We start from the raw sequence: 22,441 nt of genomic DNA on the forward strand, positions 1-22,441 counted from the left end.
GCGGACCGACGAAGGCGGAGCGAGCATGCGCACTAGGAAGGGGCGGGGCGGGGCGCGCGCGATCCCCCGCCCGCTGCACGCGGTCCCAGGAGGGGCGGGCCTTGGCCGCTCGCTCTCCCCTCCCCCATGCCGCTGCGCTTGCGCGCTGGGGACAACCGTTGCTGGGTGTCCCAGGGCCTGAGGCAGGACGGTCCTCCGCTGACACCTTCCCTTTCGGCCTTGAGGTTCCCAGCCTGGTGGCCCCAGGACGTTCCGGTCGCATGGCAGAGTGCCACGGACGACGCCTATGAAGCCCTTAGTCCTTCTAGTTGCGCTTTTGCTATGGCCTTCGTCTGTGCCGGCTTATCCGAGTGAGTGACCGGCCTGAGGAGGCAGCGGACCGGGGACACCCTGGGGGAACTTCCCGAGCTCCGCGACCTCGAAGCCTGGCCCTTCCTTCTCCCTGGTCCTACATGCCTCCCTCCCCAACTGTCCGGGGTCCTGGCCTCGACGCCGAGGGGTGTCCCTCTCCTCTCCTGGTCAGGGAACGCAGCAACTGAGGCGGCGCGGCCCAGATGAGACGGGAAGCGCCTGCGGGCCGTGGGCGCGGGTGGAACCCCCTCACCTCACCGGAGGCCTGCCTCTGCCCACCCGATCCTTCCCCAGCCATTGGGCGTGTGACCGTGCAGGGGTCGTGTGACAGCTGCTGGCCAGCTAGGAATGATTTTTACATTTCTTCTTTTTTTTTAATTATTATACTTTAAGTTCTAGGGTACATGTGCACAGCGTGCAGGTTTGTTACATATGTATCCATGTGCCATATTGGCGTGCTGCACCCATAACTTGTCATTTACATTAGGTATATCTCCTAATGCTATCCCTCCCCCCTCCCCCCACCCCACGACAGGCCCTGGTGTGTGATGTTCTATTTTTGCATTTTCAAAGTAAATATGAAATGTACTCTTTCATGACTTGTGGAAAAGCATGACGCTCACATTTCATTGTTCGTGAATAAAGTTTTACTGGCACACAACCACGCTCATTCCTTTACGTATTGCCCATGGCTGCTTTCCCGCGTTAGAACAACGGGGTTAAGTGGTTGCCACACAGTCTGGTCTGCAAAGACTGAAGTATTTACTCTCTGGCCCTGTACAGAAAAAGGTTGACCCATACGGTAAAATTTGGAGAGCTTGTGGATTGTGGGTCGCGGTCTGGGACACTCACCTGAGGATGCGCTCCCAGAGAGCATGCTTGCGCACGCGGCATTCAAAGCCTTAGTTAAGCAGGATTATAACTTAAGACCTGCCAAGGAGCAATTTTTGTCCCTCCCCGAAAGCTGAAAACCAATAAGGTCAAATTCAGGGGTGCTAAGACTTTACTATATTAACAATATCATGTGGGCACCTTAAGGCACTTAGTATTTAAGTCAGGTAGGTGAGGCTTCCCCATTTAGTCTAACTGTAGTTCATTGTGGCATTTAGTAATGTTGGAGTTTGGTTTCACTTAAATCAATAAATACAATTTAACAGGTGTAAAAAAAGCACTATCGTGCATGCTGATTATGCAAATCTATTTTTCAGAATTGCTAAACGATCTTAGTTAAAAATCAAATTTAAAAACTGAAAATACAACACAATCTAAATTATGAATAGTAATGGGAAAAGTTCTAGATGAAGTTCTAGGTAACTAAAGTTAGCTCTTTAAATACTAGCATTTATGATTTATAGCTGTTTTTAATAAAGAGTTTTGTAAAATTTTTCTTCCTTGACATAGAGGACCAGAACATAATGAAGATGCTACTATCTTTTCTTGATGTCTGATGATCATTATTACTAACACCAGTTATTGCATTTTGGTAGTTGTAGATCAGCAAGTCACAAGTGACTAACATATATGGAGACTTTAACTGAAGTGACTTTAACACTGTCATACAGTACACTCTGGGACTGCTAGGTAGGAGTCCCTGGACACCCACTTAACTCAGTGCAGCCTCTTGCCTAACACCATAATTTTCCCCTCCCCCTCCCCTTCCCTTCCCCCCCCCTTTTTTTTTCCCTGAGACAGGGTCTCACTCTCTAGCCCAAACTAGAGTGCAGTGGCCCGATCTCGGCTCACCGCAACCTCTGCCTCCCAGGCTCAAGGGATTCTCCCACCTCAGCCTCCTGAGTAGCTGGGATTATAGGTGCACGCCACTACCACCTGGCTAATTTTTGTATTTCTAGTAGAGACGGGGTTTCACCATGTTGGCCAGGCTGGTCTCGAGCTCCTGACCTCAAATGATCCATCCGCCTCGGCCTCGCAAAGTGCTGGGATTACAGGCTTGAGCCACTGTGCCCAGCCAGCCTGTTGTCTTTCTTAGCACCCTATTCCCTAATCTTTCTTGGGAAGAAAGAAAAGGGTTGTAGGAAATGAAAAGACGCTTCCCAGAAAAAAGGAGTGATTTTGTGTTGAATATATAGATGTTATAAGACATAAGGAAACTGTATACAGGTTGTAATCATAGAAGATGTCTTGGAATATGTAATTACCTTTCTTCTACAGAAGTGGATTAAGGAATATATAGAGCAGGCAGTGGTACATGGCTGCTTTCTCTGTATCTGTCTCTCTACTTTTTCTCTAATTTTAATTTTGTTTTTAAAATAAGTATACCAAAATGCGTATATCATTGAGCTTGATGTAAATCAGCTATGCATTCTTTTATATGGCCACTATTCAAACAATTGTTGGCGAGATGCAAAAGATAAGGTACATAGGTTTTTATAATGAAAAGTGCAGCTTTGACACATTTTTTCTAGACTACTAGACAGTTTTGAGGTTATATTACGCAAACATCACGGGTGTATTAAGTAATTGCATTTATTGAAAACCTCAGTACTTCTTGTATCTGCCTATACCTTTCTAACAGGCCCAATCCAAGCTTAGCTAGTATTTGTTTAATCTAAATTCAGTTAGACATAAATGCAGCTTGGGTATACAGAAGTCGGCACTCCTTTACATACACACACACACATCCTGATGGTGCTGGAGAAACAACGTTTTACTATATAAAATTTTTATACATTCAGTTTCCTCTACCTGATTTTTCCATAGTTTTAAATACTTTCCCATTTTTAAATTTTTAAATGGGAAAGTATTTAATGTATTCCCTCTTTAATGTATTTGCACTGTGCAACTTACTTTACTTTTTAATGAGAATTCTTTTTGCTTTAAAAAAAAAAATGCACAGGCCGGGCATGGTGTCTTACACCTGTAATCCCAGCACTTTGGGAGGCTGAGGCGGGCAGATCACCTGAGCCCAGAAATTCAAGACCAGGCTGGGCAACATGGCGAAACCCTGTCTTTACAAAAAATACAAAAATTAGCCAGATGTGGTGGGGCAGGCCTGTAGTCCCAGCTATTCGGGAGGCTGAGGTGGGAGGATCACCTGAGCCCAGGAGGTAGAGGTTGCAGTGAGCTGAGATGGCGCCACTGCATTCCAGCCTGGCTGACAGAGTGAGACCTTGTCTCAAAAAAAAAAAAAAAGCACAGTAACTTCTAAAGTAATATTAACATAATAGTTACATATTTAAATAATATCAACTACTATTAAAATTATATAATTGGCCTTTTTAAATTTTAAGTCATCAAATATTCATGGGCTGGCAGTGCAAACTAATTAAAATTAAAGTGTGTTAATTTAATATTAATATATGTTAATTTTTAAATGATTCAAACTTTGCATAATAAGTATAAATAAAATTAAAATATTAATTTTGGGGTATCTCCCAAATAAATTATTTCCTCTAGATCATCTCTTGGTATAGACTAGGAAAAATAGGGTTAGTCTAGGATTACGAAAGCTCTTATTTCTAGATTGGTATTATAAGAAGGCTCAATGTATCAGTCTTTGGCTTCTGTCATTGTGTTTAGGAAGGATTTTGTCCTAATGAACCACAGAAGGTAAGGGAAACAATAAGGCAGCAACCAGCAACAATTGTTTGAATCTATCACCAAATAAATTAAGAGGAAAAGAATATTCTTTTATTTCAAATACATTCTAAAGGTAAAGTTCACTGAGTTCTGGTGCTGCAAGTTCACTTAGCTAGTGCCCAAGGCTACAGCATTTAAAAGGTCTCTCAAACCTGTGAATAAACTGTCATGACACACTTTGTTAATGTTTGAGATAATGAGGAGCATGTCATCCAATAGGCAAGTGTCAAGAGAGTAGTCTGTGGGGGAGTAGCAGGAAGTTTCATTAGCCTGTCCATTGATGTTTTATGGGGGAAAAAAGTCCTGTCTTTCTGTTCTGTTGATCATATTATCCCTTAAATGGATATACTTTAATCTCTTGATAATATATGTGAAATTAAACTTAAGCAACATTTTTTATCTCCAAATAAAATACTAGTTATTTGAAAAGAAAATATTTTCTTTTTTTTTTAGTATCACTATATATTTGAAGCATTTTAAAAACACACAATTTATTTAACCTAAGTATAGTTTTTTCCGAGCCTCAAATATTCATACCTTGACCATTTGGAGCCATTGTAAGCTGTCTTCTCTTGTTCTTTTGATAGGATCCCATATATTTTTAAAGACTTCTTGTTTTCTGATGTTAACTGATTGTTCCAAGCCCACTTTGTGTGTTTCCCACTCTATCTTTCTCACTCTGAATGGAATTAACTGTCTTTCCAAAGGGATGGAGAACATGGTATGAGAGACCAAAGTGCCTGCGATACATACTAGACTACTGCAGTGGGGAAATATTGTTATTTTTGTCATTTTAGTGAACAGAACTAGAAGAGAAAGATTTAAAATAATGAGTTTATTTTGGTTCCAATTATAACATTACTCATAGGATGCATCTTGATTTTTAACTCTTTATCCACACTAGAATTGTAACATAATTTAATAAGGCTATTTTGGTTGTGTATTGTGGCAAAAATGACTGCTCCCCAAATTTATCATTTTTCATGATTCTATGGGTTCACTAGACTCAGCTGGGCAGCTCTGCTTCATATGGTATAGCTGAGGTCACTCATGCAGCTGCATTCAGCTGGAAGTTCAAATGGATAGGAACATCCCAGATGGCCTCTCATCCTCCAGGGTCTTTACATGACTTCTCATCTTTCAGTACTCTAGCCCAAGTTTCTTTACACCATGGCAGCTTGCTTCCAAGAAGGAGATTTATAAGCCCCAACATGGATGCTCTTACGAAGCCTACACTGTAACAGACTTGCTAATGTCCTATAGGCCAAGACAAGTCACATGGGGCAAGCCCATATCCAATGTCAGAAGACACTACCCAAGAACATGAATAGCAGGAAGTGTAAAGCCATAAAGTTACATTTCTTTAACTGGAACACTTGATTAATATGAACATAATTACTTGTTTATTTACCTGTCAGCAAAAATTAAGATTTGTGTAATAATAAATTATAAGAAAATTGCTGGATGAATAAGAAGATTTAATATTTCCTTTTATGACCATTCCTTGAGTACACCTCAGTAATTAAGCACAATTATTACTACTTTGAGTTGGAAATACAGTACTCCAGCTCAGTTCATTTTAAAATTTTAACCTTCATAAAAGTTCATTTTAATTTGAAGGTGTTGGATATTTTAACTGGTAGTTCTTGCATTATTACAGCTTTCGGTTATTAATTCTTACTTTAGTACTTAACTGCTGTAGAATAAGGGAAGTTTATTCTTTATGAGTCCACTTCATGGCATGTATAGAAAATACAAGCAATTTGTTCTCCAAAGTTATGGACATTCAGCCAGAGCGTGTGGACCATCTATAAGTGATGGATGCTTGGGTATATGTTTAAGTTTTATATACATGAGTTCTTTATGGATAAAGCCATTTTGTTTTCACTATCATTGTAATAAAAATCCTAGTTATATTCAAATCTTTAACAAAATGAGCATCCATAATTGGTGATTAAATTTTGGGTGCAATCAGCAGTTGCCATATCAAGGCTACTGGCCAAGGGCAAAGTAGAAATGTATGTGTATCTACACAATGAAATATTATTTGGCCATAAAAATCAATGAAGTACCGATACATGCTACAACATAGATGATCTTGAAGACATTACGCTAAGTATAAGAAGCCACTCACAAAAGGACACATATCGTATGAGTCCATTTATATGAAATGTCTAGCATAGGCAAATGCGTAGCTACAGAAAGTAGATTAGTGGTTGTCCAGGGGCTGGGGGATAAGGGATATGGGAAATGGATTTTACTGTGGGATGACAAAACTGTTTTAAACTTAGATTGTGGTGGTGATTGTACCACTCTGGACATACTGAAAACCATTGAATTGCATACTTTAAGATAAATAAAAGGTAAATTATGGAGGTATTTTAATATTAAGATTGTGATTTACTTACATTAAAATTATGTCAATGCAGTATTACTTTAGAGATTGATAAAATTCAATGAAAGGTAATTAGTAGAACATAAGTTTATGTGATCTAAACTTACATTAGGCTATTTAGTAAGGGGCAGTTACGAGAAGTATGGGGGCTCTCTGAGAAATGGAGCTGTTTCACCATGATGTTTATGATGTTATTTTATATAAACTTCACACTTAGAAATTTAGAAAGACGTAGTAAGCTGTGTCTTTTATTATAAAAAACTGCTTACTTTGCCTAAAATAAAAGAACATTCTTATTACTCATTTAAAATTTTCTCTCTAATAATTATTGGACAATTAGCCAGAAACTGCTCCCCACACAATAGTTTTTAGACTAACAGATTTATTTTTAAACAAAACATGAAGTCTAGTTTTCTTCCTCTGTATTCTTCTGTAGAAATGTTTTACCTGTGATTATCTTAGTAAGATAAATTACTAGAAGTGCAATTAATTTACATACCTTCCAGCATTCTGTTCATTCATTCAGTTATTCATACTTTTTGACTGTCTAGTATGGTTCTAGGCACTGGGTAAAACAGAGTATATAATGAATAAATTAGATGTGTCACAGCTCTCAAAGAGCTTACTAAGTGTAACAGTTAACAAATATTAAACTAACAAATACAGTTAGAACTGTCTAAATTCTATAAAGAAAAGATCAGTATGCTAGAAAGAGACTAAAGAAGGATCTAGGGATCAAAAGGGGAGTAAGGATGGAACTTATTATTTTTTTTCTTTATTTCTTCTAAAAAAAAAAACAGGATCCATGTGTAGAACGTGCAGTTTGTTACATAGGCATACGTGTGCCATAGTGGTTTGCTGCATCTATTGGCCCATCCTTTAAGTTCTCTCCCCTCACCCCCCACCCACCAACAGGCGGTGGTGTGTGTTCTCCAGGGGCTGGGGTATAGGGGATATGGGAAATGGGTTTTATTGTTCTCCTCTCTGGGTAGGAGGGAACTTATTTTACTAAGGAAGTAACATATACACATGCCAATCCTAGGTTTTATCATTTAAAAATATTTGCCTACTTGACTGGCAAAACAAAAATTGTTTTTAATTTGCATATCTTTTATGAACAATGAATTTTAGCAAGTTTTCATGCAAATTGGCTTTTATGTTATTCTCTTCCTCCTTTAATTGGTCATTCTATGAAAAGGAAATATATTTCACATGTATTATTTATTGAATGAAGTTTTAAATTTTATTTATTTATCTATTATTTTATTTTATTTTTTTGAAATGGAGTTTCACTCTTGTCCCCCAGGCTGGAGTGCAATGGCACAACCTTGGCTTACTGCAACCTCTGCCTCCTGGGTTCAAGCGATTCTCCTGCCTCAGCCTCGAGAGTAGCTGGGACTACAGGTGCATGTCACCATGCCCAGTTAATTTTTGTATTTTTAGTAGAGACGAGGTTTCACCATGTTGGCCAGGCTGGTCTCGAACTCCTGACCTTAGTTGACCCACCCAAAGTGCTGAGATTACAGGCGTGGGCCACCAAGCGCAGCCTGAAATTTTATATTTCATTGCTCATTTTAAATCATGATTTTATTATTTTCCTCATAATAAACTCAAAAGTAATTAACTTGCCTTTTATTTCTGTGTGAACGGGATGTATTTTTTTGTAAGTCATTGATTGTCAGTTACTTGTACTTTGTAGTAAGAAAATACTGTATTTGGATTATTTTCAATATTACTAGATACATCTTAATATGCGAAAGGGATGCATTTTGGTCCATTTGATGATAGAACAAAATTTGGTCATATTTAATTTAATTTAATTTTAATATTTACATGTAGTTTAAAATATTTTGGTCCAGTTGACAGCACAATTTCGGATACTATATTTATTTATTTGATTTTATTTAATGTTCACATGTATTTTAAAACAGAGTAGTATCCCTGCAGAATAATTTTATCACAACACTAATACAGCTTTGCCAGCATCCTTGTGTCATTTCTTTATGACAACATTGTGTGGTTGTTACAAGCACCTGCTTTGAAGTAAGGCAGCCTGTGTTCAAATCTCATCCTTACTTATAAGTTGAATATAATCTTAAGCAAATTGCTTATCCTTTCTAAGTCTCTTCCTTTTCTTCTTTGACAAAGTACTTCTCACAGTCAAAGCCCTGGGTATAGTGCCTGGCACATAGTGATCATTCAATCAGTGGAAGCTATTAGGATCTTTTAAATCATTATCTTCCATTTCCCCTTTGGATTTCCTACCACTTTTGTTCCTACAGTTATTTAGTACCATTTTGTTTACTTTCTTACCATTTCTGTTGTGTGACAGTTCTTCCTGTACTATTTCAAGAAGAGAAGTGCAGGCAACCTCAGGCTCACCTTCAGGCCCCATATCTGAGATTCCAGCAAAATCTCAAGCCTGCTTAGCCGTGGGCCATCCTGCTTATAAGAGGAACTGGAGAGCAGCATCATGGTTTCCCAAGCTGAAGATTCTTACCTGGGCCAGAGCCATGTTCTAGGACATTGCCATGTTTGCTTTAATCACTTACTGGTAAAAATAGATGGGATATTATAAAGTATACCAGTGTAGACTATGAATATCCAAGTATAATAACACAACTTCTAGCAAGATTGTCTGTTCCTTGTAAGAATTTGAATTTTGTTCAGCTTTCTAGCACCTCCTGAAGAATGGAGAAAAACAGGTTTTCACAGTGGCCACAGCCATCTGTAGGGACAGTTGAGGCTCCACTATCTTTTACTACCTTGACTACAAACATTTTTATAAAGATCAAATTGATTTGCAAGAGCAGACCTGATTAGTAGAACTGAGAAGGTCAACATGAAATAGGGAGATGTTTTAGGGGACAAAAGCAGGAGGTAGAAGGTGTGTGGAGAGAGGATGGAATTAACAATAGAAAAATATGGAGCCAAGGGTACATGAAGAACAGAGGAAAATCGAGGTAGGAGGTAGTGCACTCTGTTGCTAGGCAGCCAAGAACAGGCTTTTGGGTGTTGCCTGAGTAACAATAGAAGGGGATAATAAATATTTCAGTTTGTTAAGGAATCAGCTAGTAGTAAGTATCTCCTTTTCCTGTCCTTTGGCACTCTAACTCACCTAATATCCACCTGGGTATCTTATTTACTACTTTGAGAAGAGGCAAGCTAAATGGTTGAAAAGCAAGTGTTTAGCAGCCTATAATCTAATGGCAATGTCTTTCTAAAAGCGTTGAAACCTTTGTTGGTTTTACATTTTAGATTTGCTTATTATAGTTGCTCGGAATTAAAATCTTTTTCAGATTAAAAAAACATTTTATTACGGAAAAATTTAAATATGTACACAAGTACAAAGAATTACATAATCTCCACATATTTATAATAGCTTCAGTTATTATTACTATTATTAGCATTTCAGTAGTTTTTGGGGAACAGGTGGTTTTTGGTTACATGGGTAAGTTCTTTAGTGGTGATTTCTAGCTTTAGTTATTATTAATTCATGATTAATCCTATTTCATTGATAGCTCTACCCACATTCCTTTTCCTCTCACTTCCCTTGACACTCTCCCCAATTTCTTGGGCTTGGATTATGTAGAAGCGAATTCTAGACATCCTATAATTTTATCAGCAAATACTTCAGCATGAAGCACTAAAATATAAGGACTTTACAAAACACAAAACAATGTAATTTTTTACTTATAAAAATAATTCCTTAATATTATCAAATATCTGGTTAGTGTTTCTGATTGTCTTTCTCTTTTTCCAGTTTGATAGAATCAGAATTCAAGTAAGATTTATACATGTAACTTATTGATATACCTGTTAATTCTCTTTTAATCTATAGTTCTTCCTCCATCTCTGTTTTTTCCCTTGCAATTTAATTGTTGAAGAAACTGGGTCATACATCCTTTAGTTTTTCACAGTCTAGGTTTTGCTGATTACACCCCCATGGTGTAGTTTAATATCTCCCTTATTGTCCTATATATTTTCTGTATATTGTTAGTTATATCTAGGGAGACCTACTGGATTCAGATTTGACTTTTTTTTTTTTGCAAGACTACTTCATAGGTGGTGTTGCGTTCTTCCATCAAGAAATACATAATGTCGGATTTTGTGCCTTTTTAGGTATACATAGCCATAGAAAATTATTGCAAAATGATCATATTTTAATTATAAATGGCTTCTTTAATTATTAGCTGAAATAGTTTACAGATTGAAACCTTTCTTCCTTTTGAGCTATTTTTCCATATGCAATTGGGTCTATTTCTATATTTTCTGTTCTGCTCCATTCATCTGTTCATGGCCAATGCTATACTATTTTTCATAATAGAGGCTTTATAATATATTTAAATATTTGATTTTAATATCTGATAAGGCTAGGCTTTGTTTTCCTGGCTGTTCTTATTTGTTCTTCCAAATAAACTTTATAATAAAATTTTCTAACTCCAGAAAAAAATTAATGACATTTTTAGAAACATATTAAATGTATAAATTAAAAGAGAGGATATGACATCTAAGCATCTTTATGATGCTGAATCTTTTCATCTGAGAACATGGTATAGCTTTCTATTTGTTGATATTTATGTCTTTCAAAAGATTTTATTATATTCCTGTATTAGTTTACTGTAGCTCCTATAACAAATTACCACAAACTTGATGGTTTAAAACAGCAAAAATTTATTCTCACAGTTCTAGAGGCCAGAAGTCTGGAATCCATTTCCCTGAGCCAAAATCAAGGCATAGACTGGGCTATGCTCCTTCTGGAAACTCAAGGGAAAAATATGCTCCTTGCGTCTTCTAGTTTCTGGTGGCTGCCTACATTCCATGACTTGTGGCCACATCAGTCTAATCTCTGCCTCTTCCTCCACATTACCTCTTCCTCTTCTGGGTGTGTGTCAAATCTCTCTGTGTCTATCTCTTATAAGAACATTTGTGACTGGATTTAGAGTCCACCCAGGTAACCCAGAATAATTGCCCCATGTCAAGAAACTTAATTTAACCACATCTGCAAAGACACTTCTTTCTTAAGGTAATATTTACAGGTTCTAGGGTGATATCTTTGAATATTCATTATTTAGCCTACTATAACTCTTCATATTGATTTTGGCATGTTTTTAATATTTTATGGTTATGTATATATATAATGCCAGGCTGCAGTACAGTGGAAAGATCATGGCTCACTGCAGCCTCAGCCTCCCTAGGCTCAAGCAATCCTTTCACTTCAGCCTTCCCACTAGCTGGGAATACAGGTATGTGCCACCATGCCCAGCTAATTCTTGTACTTTTATAGAGTTGGGGTTTCACCATGTTTCCCAGGCTGGTCTCGAACCCCTGGGCTCAAGCCATCCACCTGCCTCGGCCTCTCAAAGTGCTGGGATTACAGGTGTGAATCACTGCACACAGCCAATATTTTGTTTCATTTTTTCTGTTACGTAAACAACATCTTATTTCTTATATCTTCTAAGCAGTTTATATTTATATATTCATTTTGGTATATTGATTTTTATGACTTGCTATTTATGAAATTCTCTTACTAATTGTAGTAGCTTTTCAATGGATTCTTTTGTGTTATCTGTATTTATAATTCTATCATCTGTATGTAAACATAGTTTTACCTCTTTCTGTCCAATTCTTATGTCTCCAATTATTTTCCCTCATCTAATTGCATTGACTAGTATCTCCAACATGATGTTAAATATTAACAGTAATGAAGATATTAGGTATTCTTATCTTGTTCCTGTCTTTAGTGGAAAAGCTTCTACTGTTTCCCACTAAATAAGATACAAAGTATATTTTAATGTTCTTTTTAGGGAACATGTTTTTCTATATAATTTTAAGGGAAATTTATATTTAAAATGAGAAATGTAAGCAGTTACCTTTATAAAGAATAATATCTTATTAGTGATCTGTAGCTTTGAAAGTGTTTTAAAATATCTAATTTATTTGGTTCAGTGAGATAAAAAGGCAAGTGTAGTATCTTAGCTTTATAGTTAAGTGAATATCCAGATAAGTTAAATAATTACCTAAGGTCATGCTGCTATAAATTGGTAGAGCCAGGACCAGGATCAAATATTTTATTTTCACTGCACAAGGCATATTCATTTTACTCAATTATTTTCCTTCATTAAGACTCTGATTCAGGACAATGCATTTTATAAGTATGAGTTTACATGAATAAGTTATTTTCCTTTTTAAAATGTGATTTTTATACAATTTTTGTTTGCCATTAAAAAATAAAGGAGAAAAAATTCTTGAAACTTAAAAAAATAAATGTGACTTATAATGGTTTACTATATTAAATGATTGGTGTGTGTGTGTGTGTGTGTGTGTGTGTTTAGGGAGTAAAACATTATAGTTAAAGTCTAAAGTCTCCTCTACTGACCAAATTGAGTCCCACTGCCTCTCCTTAGAGGCAACTGCCCATATGAGTTTAGTACGTTATCATTACAGTCCATTAAAAAAATCTGCAGTTCACAGACAAAATATATGATACTATGTGAGTGATTTTTAAAAAGTATTATAAGGATAACATCAAACTCTACTTTATGTTTTATGCTTTCTTTTTCACTTATCATCATCATATGGATCTTAGGAGTATACAAGGTTTTTCTAAGCATTACATAAAATGCAGAATTTACTTTTAGAATCAAGACCTCCAGACGTGTGGTATCTTTCCACTAACCACATTGGCTCACTAAACTGTTCTCATTAAGAATTTTTTAATAATCAGCTGTGGAATCTAGTGTAATTTCATTGACCAGCATCTGTTTTTGAGGTGAAATGGGTTAATATAAATTATATCCGTTTTCTCATTGGGCGTAAATGCAGAACTTCCACCTCAAGCAGCCACTCCCTGATTTTACAGTTTTTGGGGGTTCATTTTGTTTGGGGCTCTTTTCTGATGGCTGTTCTGTTCAAAACCAATCTATTCTGGCCACTGTTAAAGGTTTATACTCTCTGTGAATAAAGTAGGAATATGCTAGCAGTACGAAAGAGATTTTGTAAAACTGTTAATGCTAATTACAAATGGTGCTTCTAGTAAATAAAGCTGGCCTCCTTAAAACTCAAAAAAAAAGAATTTTTTAATATTTAGAAATATGCCTTCAATTTTGATTAAATGTCTATCTGGTCTTTCTAAGTTGTAACAGAATAAAGAAGAGAGGAGAAACATGTAAATACAAAGCAGTTTTTGAGTATTTTGTGCTTACCAAAAAGCTAAATAAAAGTGCCTCCTGAACAGAAAGTTTATTACTTTATTTAGCCTGCAGGGGGATGGTTCAGGTAGGCGTAATGCATTAGTGTTTGGTAAAAAGTGATTTACTTCCCTGAATTAAATCAATTTGTATACTTGAAAATGGCAAACCTTAAAATTGCACATGGTAAAAAACCATAGCACTTAAAATTAAAATACCCTGGTTCAGGAGTAGTTGAACAGAATTCCAGAATATCTTAATATCTTACTATCTTTTCTGTTCTCCATGTTGGAAATGAGAGGCTTTACTGCTCAGATGCTGCAAAATAGGAGTATAAATAGAACTACCTTTTTTTTTTTTGCTTATGAAAATATTTTATTTTAGGAGACCCCTCAAAAAAAGACTCTCCACATTAGATAGACGCCCCAACAATACCCTTGGGCTTTTTTTGTCTTTTCTGTATTTTTTCTTTTTTAAGTCAACTAAAACAATTTGATGCTTAAAATAAAAGACAGGAAATATTTCCTGACTAGACTTTAGTCAAGAATATATATATATTTTTGATCCGGGGGCAGGTGAGGAGAAGGAAGGTGCTGCCAGCGGTTCATGAAGTAGAACTACCATTTTGTTGTTAAGAGTGAAATGCTGATGATTTAGACCAGGAACTCACAAACTTTTTCTGTAAAGGGTAATATAGTATTTTCAGCTTTGCAGGCCATGTGGTCTCTTACAATTACTCTAGTGTTGCAGGCAAAAGCACCTGTAGATAATACACAAACAAATAGGCAAGACTCATTGGGTTCCAATAAAACTTTACTTACTAAAACAGTTGAGTGGATATGAGTCACAGACTATAGTTAGATCTTTGTTGGGTTGAAGGCAGTAGTATACTGGTAAACATTTAAAACTGGCTTTTCGGAGAGAGGAGGAAACTCTGATTTGTAGCATTTGCTCATTTACATGGCGTAGATACTCCAACCATGGTTGATTTCAAACTACCAAGTTGACATCACTGAGCAGGGAGGTAGAGATGCACAGTAGCACACCATTATATGCATTTTCATCATACAGATACACTAGATGTAAATAACCTCACAAGCATAGAAAATAGTAAAATAATTAGAAAGTGATGAGTTTAGGATATTTATTACCTTTGCTTTTAATATAATTTATTTGATTGTAAATGTAGATAAGTTAATTGTTAAATAATGTCTGTGTTTAACATCTGGCTCACAAAATTCATAAAAATTTAACAATGGGCTCTAGTGAACCAGTATAAGCCTACTCCAGCACACCACTGTGTTAGAGGACATAATCAAGAATTTTCGTTTAATAAGTTGCCTGTTGAATCATAAGTTATATGGGAGAATAAAAGCAAAAATATAGAGAGAATGGTGTTAATATGCAACTTTTGCACTAATCTTGCTCAACGGTTTTAATAAGAACCTGAAGAAATAATTTTGTTTATTTAAGTGAAAGTTGACTCTGTGTCAAAGGTGCTTTGCATATTGGTTCTTTATTTCAATTTTTAGGTGATAGCATATGAAATAAATTTTGGTCAGTAGATTCTGTCAGTGTGTCATATATAATAATAAATGTTACTTATTATTTATTTGATTTTTTCCCTGAAGGCATAACTGTGACGCCTGATGAAGAGCAAAACTTGAATCATTATATACAAGTTTTAGAGAACCTAGTACGAAGTGTTCCCTCTGGGGAGCCAGGTCGTGAGAAAAAATCTAACTCTCCAAAACATGTTTATTCTATAGCATCAAAGGGATCAAAATTTAAGGAGCTAGTTACACATGGAGACGCTTCAACTGTGAATGATGTTTTAACCAATCCTATCAGTGAAGAAACTACAACTTTCCCTACAGGAGGCTTCACACCGGAAATAGGAAAGAAAAAACACACGGAAAGTACCCCATTCTGGTCAATCAAACCAAACAATGTTTCCATTGTTTTGCGTGCAGAGGAACCTTATATTGAAAATGAAGAGCCAGAGCCAGAGCCGGAGCCAGCTGCAAAACAAACTGAGGCACCAAGAATGTTGCCAGTTGTTACTGAATCATCTACAAGTCCATATGTTACCTCATACAAGTCACCTGTCACCACTTTAGATAAGAACACTGGCATTGAGATCTCTACAGAATCAGAAGATGTTCCTCAGCTCTCAGGTGAAACTGCGATAGAAAAACCCGAAGTGTTTGGAAAGCACCCAGAGAGTTGGAATAATGATGACATTTTGAAAAAAATTTTAGCTATTAATTCACAAGTGCAACAGGCACTTCTTAGTGACACCAGCAACCCAGCATATAGAGAAGATATTGAAGCCTCTAAAGATCACCTAAAACGAAGCCTTGCTCTAGCAGCAGCAGCAGAACATAAATTAAAAACAATGTATAAGTCCCAGTTATTGCCAGTAGGACGAACAAGTAATAAAATTGATGACATCGAAACTGTTATTAACATGCTGTGTAATTCTAGATCTAAACTCTATGAATATTTAGATATTAAATGTGTTCCACCAGAGATGAGAGAAAAAGCTGCTACAGTATTCAATACATTAAAAAATATGTGTAGATCAAGGAGAGTCACAGCCTTATTAAAAGTTTATTAAACAATAATATAAAAATTTTAAACCTACTTGATATTCCATAACAAAGTTGATTTAAGCAAACTGCATTTTTTCACAGGAGAAATAATCATATTCGTAATTTCAAAAGTTGTATAAAAATATTTTCTATTGTAGTTCAAATGTGCCAACATCTTTATGTGTCATGTGTTATGAACAATTTTCATATGCACTAAAAACCTAATTTAAAATAAAATTTTGGTTCAGGAGTTTGTAGTTTTTTCTCATTAATTTTAAATGTTGTGAAGACTTTTACGATGTTTAAGCTTTGATTTTACTTGAATAGATTAGTTAAATTCATTCATTTTATGAGTTAAGAGACTGTGCTCTCTCTCACTCTATAGCTACTTTTAAATAAAATAATTCTATATACATAAAGTGTAAAATTTTGGGGCATATGGTCTTTCTTTTTCAGATAATCTGAGTTGTCTTTTTTTTTTTTTGAGACAGAGTCTCACTCTGTCACGCAGGCTCGAGTGCAGTGGTGCGATCTTGGCTCACTGCAACCTCCGCCTCCCGGGTTCAAGTGATTCTCCTGCCTCAGCCTCCTGAGTAGCTGGGATTACAGGCACCCATGACCACGCTTGGCTAATTTTTATATTTTTAGTAGAGACGGGGTTTCACCATGTTGGCCAGGCTGGTCTCAAACTCCTGACCTCAGGCAATCCACCCTCCTCGGGCTCCCAAAGTACTGGGATTACAGGCGTGAGCCAGTGCGCCCAGCGAGTTTTCTGTCTTAATAGCATAACTTGGAGCTTGTATCTGCACTTTTATTTGGATATAGGTGTGCCTCCTTTAAAATGTAGATACTATATTAAGATACATCTCTATTCTTTTGTCATTAAGTACTTTTGGAGTATCAATGAGGTACTGTAACCTGGATATGTAATGAAGTCATTCTCATTTCCTTTCTTTGTGTACATACACATTGAAGATTTTCAAATCTTTTGTCAGAGAGTATGACTGACACCATTAAGGTTAACTGTGTAGTATTATAATAATGGCTCAGGTAATTCTGTTTATGATTTGACCAGTATTATATTCAAATACATTTATTTATTTGTTCATCAAGACATTCATTTATAGTTTGATAAAGATTTATTGACCTTTTACTATGTGCAGGACACAATAGATGCTAGGCTTTGGGGATACAAAAATAAGACCTACTTTCTTTTCTCTTTGACATTATATTATAGCAGGAAAGATACACACTAAACAAATAATATCAAGAATTTTTAAATTTCAGTTGTGACAAGTTATTATGAAGGTGTGAGGTGTTTGACCTCACTTAGACCAAGAATAATGGGAAAGCTACCCTGAGAAAGTGGCAATTAAGGTATAGTCTGAAAGATTAGGGTGTATGTAAGGAGAAAGTGAACATTCCAGGCAGAGGGAACAGCAGGTATGAATGCTGTGAGTTAAAAATAAGGATGAGAAGTTCAGGAAGTACCTGGAGTATAGAAAGGCAAGAAAGAGCATCACAAGATGGATCTGGTGACATATACACCAGGTCAGAATATATCCTGTGGCGCCTTCAGTGCGTTATTAAATGTTTTAGCCTTTACCCTGTGATCAATGAGAAGCCATTAGTGGATTTTAAGCAAAAAGGACTAGTATGATCAAATATCTGTTAACAACAACCAAACCCACTTGCTGCAGTTTTGGAAGTGGGCAAAAGTAGATGCGCACTGTGCACAGGCCAAATGTTGCTTGGAGTAGGTGGAAAGAATTGGCAATTAAGAGGGAGAACCAGGCCGGGCGCAGTGGCTCACGCCTGTAATCCCAGCACTTTGGGAGGCCAAGGTGGGCGGATCACCTGAGGTCAGGAGTTCAAGACCAGCCTGGCCAACATGGTAAAACCCCGTCTCTACTAAAAATACAAAAATTAGCTGGGCGTGATGGTGGGCGCCTGTAATCCCAGCTACTTGGGAGGCTGAGGCAGGAGAATTGCTTGAACGTGGGAGGTGGAGGTTGCAGTGAGCCGAGATTGCAGTGAGCTGAGATTGCAGTGAGCCGAATTGCAGTGAGCCAAGATTGCGCCACTGAACTCCAGCCTGGGTGACAGAGCAAGACTGTTTTGGGTGGGGGGGGGAAAGAGGGAGAATCAACAAGATTTGGTGATTGAATGGATATGGGGACTGTGCTAATAGCAGGGACCAAAAATAATTCCCACAATTAGTTGTGTTGTAAAAAGTATTATATATAGGCTTTGTTTACTAAAAATACTCTTTTACTGTTATTTATAAAATAATTTTACTTTGGAAAATTTCAAAAATTTGCAAAAGTAAAGAATAATATAATGAATCCATGTACATGTCAACCTTAAAAAAATACCTCATAGAGACAAGCTCTCTGAAACAAAAGATTTTAATTGGGAATAAAAAAGCGTTGCAATCTAGGGTACACAAGCCATGAAAATCATAAGCACACACACCAGGAAAATCAGGACAAAGGGAGTTTTTAAAGCAGGAGTCCACACAAACTGCTTTGAAACAAAGCTCACTGCAGGAGATAGGCCTTGGTAGGTGCCTGTCCTGGTCAGATCATATCAGAAATGCTGAAGGCCAAGGAAATGCCTGAGAATAAGCTCTGATTACAGGATACATCCAAGATGTATAGGTATTTCAAGAATGTAAGCAGGAGGATTTTTTCTTTATGACCTCCCCAGCTCCCATTTTTGATTAGGGCTTTGACATAAGTGACTCCATTTTGTTATTGTTCACTTCCACATACCCATCATCTAGTCTCAACAATCATCTAAAGACTAATCTTCTTTCATCTATATCCCTACCCCTTTCCCCTCTTCCTATTTTATGTTGAATTAAATCACGGATACTTTATCATTTCATCAGTAAAAATATAACAATGTGAAGCTCTGTAAGTTTTTTTTTTTTTTTTTTAAACATAACCACAATATCACACATAAAGGTTTAATGATTTCTGGCTGGGTGCAGTGGCTCACGCCAGTAATCCCAGCACTTTGGGAGGCCAAGGCAGGAGGATCATTTGTGGTCAGGAGTTCAAGACCAGCCTGGCCAATATGGTGAAACCCTGTCTCTACTAAAAATATAAAACATAGCTGGGTGTGGTGTTGCATGCCTGTCATCCCAGCCACTCAGGAGGCTGAGGCAGGAGAATAGCTTGGACCCAGGAGACAGGTTGCAGTGAGCTGAGATCATGTCACTGTGCTCCAGCCTGGGCAACAGAGGGAGACTCCATCTCAAAAAAAAAAAAAGTTTAATGATTTTTACTATCATCAAATATCTAGTCAGTGTTCAAATTCCCAATTGTGAAATAATTTTTAAAATTTAGGGTTTATATGAATTGAGATTAAATAAAGTTCACACATTAAAATTGGTTGATTTGACTAATAAGTCTCTTTTAATCTAAAGTATTCCTTTATACCTCTTTTTTTTCCCCTTTAGGTTTATTAACTGAAGAAATTGGTCATTTGTCCTATAGTTTCCCACAATATGGATTTTGCTAATTGCATCCCCATAGTGCCATTTAGCATGTTCTCCTATCCTCTATCTTTTCTATAAATTGGTAGTTGGATCTAGAGAGGCTTCATCAAACTGAGGTTTTTTTTTTCTTTCTCTTTCTTCTTTTTTTTTTTTTTTTTTGGCAAGATGCTGTTTTATTCTTCCATATGGTTGGGTCTCTTTTTGTATTTTTAGCAGACTTTTATGGTCATTGCCTAGATAGATTAATTGATCAGGTGATATAAAGTAGAGACATCATTCCTTCCATTATTATCTGGAATGTGTCTATAAAGAGAAACTTTCATCTATTATTTGATTCCCCAGTGGTCTAGTGTGTATTGGAAAGACATCAAATGCTTGAATCCCTTTGCTTAATAATTTCCAGAATAATTAGTTCATAGAATCTCCAATGATACTCTATTTTATTAGTAGCCTTTATTGTTTTCAAACAATTTTAGTTTTACAGAGAAATTGATCAGAAAGTACAGAGTTCTCACATCCGTCTCTCTCCTCCCTGACACATCTTGTATTGGTGTGGTACATTTGTTATAATTAATGAACCTACATTGACACATCATCATCACCTAAACTCCATAGTTTATACTAAGATTCGCTCTTGGTGTTTTACATTTTATGCATTTGGACAATTGTACATGTGTCCACCGTTATAGTATCACACAGAGTAGTTTCACTGCCCTAAAACCCTCTGTGTTTCATCTATTCATGCCTCCCTCTCCCCTAACTTCTGGCTGGCAACCACTGCTTTTTTTTTTTTTTCCCACAATTTTGCCTTTTCCAGAATGTATATATAAGTTGAGTAACTTATTTGAAATGCCTAGGACCAGAAGTGTTTTGAATTTTGTTTTTTTTTCAGATTTTGGTATTTGCATATACATAATGAGATATCTTGGGGATAGGATCCAAGTCTAAACATGAAATTCATTTATGTTTCATATATACTTTATGCACAGAGCCTGAAGGTAATTTTCTACAGTACTTTTAATAATTTTGAGCATGAAATAAGGTTTGTGTACATGACCCATCAGAAAGCAAAGGTGTCAATATCTCAGCCACCCATGTGGACAGTCTGTGGTTATTTAGCATCACTATCATTTCTGACTCTGAATTTATTTGCTACTGATAAGCGATTATTTTCTTACACTTATGCACACATAAGTACTTGACAGTAAAAACATGACATACTATTAATACAGTGAAAAAATAATGTGTCAGTTGTGGAATTTTTCACTTGAGATGTCCTGTCAGCATTCAAAAGCTTTCAGATTTTGGAACATTTTGGATTTTTGTTTTGTTTTGTTTTTTTGCTTTTTGTTTTGAGACAGAGTCTCACTCTGTTTCCCAGGCTGGAGTGCAATGGTGCGATCTTGCTCACTGCAACCTCCGCCTCTTGGGTTCAAGCAATTCTCCTGCCTCAGCTTCCTGAGTAGCTGGGACTACAGGCGCGTGCCCCTATACCTGGCCAAATTTTTTTTGTGTGTATTTTTTTTAGTAGAGTCAGGGTTTTACTATGTTGGCCAGGCTGGTATCAAACTCCTGATCTCAAGTGATCCGCTGGCCTCGGCGTCCCAAAGTGCTGGGATTACAGGCCTGAGCCACAGCGCCCAGCCCATTTTGGATTTTGGATTTTCAGATTAGGGATGCTCAGTCTGTAGTTGGAATCAATGCAGTCTGTAGCCTTTTCAGACTGGTTTCTTTCATTTAGTAATACACATGTAAGTTTCCTCTGTGTCTTTTAATGACTTGATAGTTTATTTCTTTTTGGTGTTGAATAATATTCTATTGTCTAGATGTACCATAATTTATTTATTCATTCACCTACTGAAGGACATCTTGGTTGCTTCTAAGTTTTGACAATTATGAATAAAGCTGATGTAAACGTTTATGTGCAGGTTTTTGTGTGGACAGAAGTTTTCAACTCCTTTGGGTAAACACCAAGGAGCATGATTGCTGAATCATACGTGATACGGTTTGGATGTGTGTCCCCTCTAAATCTCATGTTGAAATGTGATTCCCAATGTTGTAGATGGGGCTTGGTGGAAGATGACTGGATCGCAGGGGCAGATCCCTTATGAATGATTTAGCATGATCCCTTTGGTGATAAGTGAACTCTTGCTCAGTTAGTTCATGTGAGATCTGGCTGTTTAAAAGTCTGGGACCTCCCCTCCTTGCTGTCTTGCTCCCACTCTCGCCATGTGATATGCTAGCTCTCTGTCACTTTGTGCCATGATTGTAAGCTCCCTTAGGCCCTCACCAGAAGTAGATGCTTGCACCACACTTCCTGTACAGCCTGTGGAACCGGGGGCCAATTAAACCTTTTTTCTTATAAATTACCCAGCTTCAGGTACTTCTTTATAGCAATGCAAGAATGGACTAATACAACGTGGTAAGAGTATGTTTAGCTGTGCAAGAAATTGCCAAACTGTCTTCCAAAGCGGCTGTACCATGTTTGCATTCCCACCAAATGAATGAGAGTTTCTGTTACTTCACATACCCGCCAGCATTTAGTGTTGTTAGTATTCTGCATTTTGGCCATTCTAGTAGGTGTGTAGTGATATCTTATTGTTATGATCTATTGCTTTTTAACTAACCTTATTTTGTGATATAGATTCACATGTCTTATAGTTGTAAAAAATAATGCAGAGAGATCTAGTTAAATGTACCCTTTCCCTATTTCACCCAAATGTAGTATTTAAATTAGAGTACAATATAACAGCCAACATATAGATATTGGTACAAGATACAGAACATTTCCATCATCATAAAAATCTCT

The 22,441-nt window shown here is 36.8% G+C and overlaps 1 protein-coding gene across 1 annotated transcript; it reads left to right on the plus strand.

Moving 5' to 3' along the window:
• The first annotated feature begins 68 nt into the window (after positions 1-68).
• On the plus strand, positions 69-17,232 carry SPESP1 (sperm equatorial segment protein 1). The gene is made up of 2 exons (XM_008971867.4): positions 69-350; positions 15,165-17,232. Exons 1-2 carry the CDS (start codon positions 287-289, stop codon positions 16,151-16,153), a joined length of 1,053 nt encoding a protein of 350 aa, XP_008970115.2. The 5' UTR covers positions 69-286; the 3' UTR covers positions 16,154-17,232.
• Positions 17,233-22,441: the final 5,209 nt, after the last annotated feature.

The sequence above is a fragment of the Pan paniscus genome, chromosome 16 (genome assembly GCF_029289425.2).
Source record: "Pan paniscus chromosome 16, NHGRI_mPanPan1-v2.0_pri, whole genome shotgun sequence".
Taxonomy (NCBI): Eukaryota; Metazoa; Chordata; class Mammalia; order Primates; family Hominidae; genus Pan; species Pan paniscus.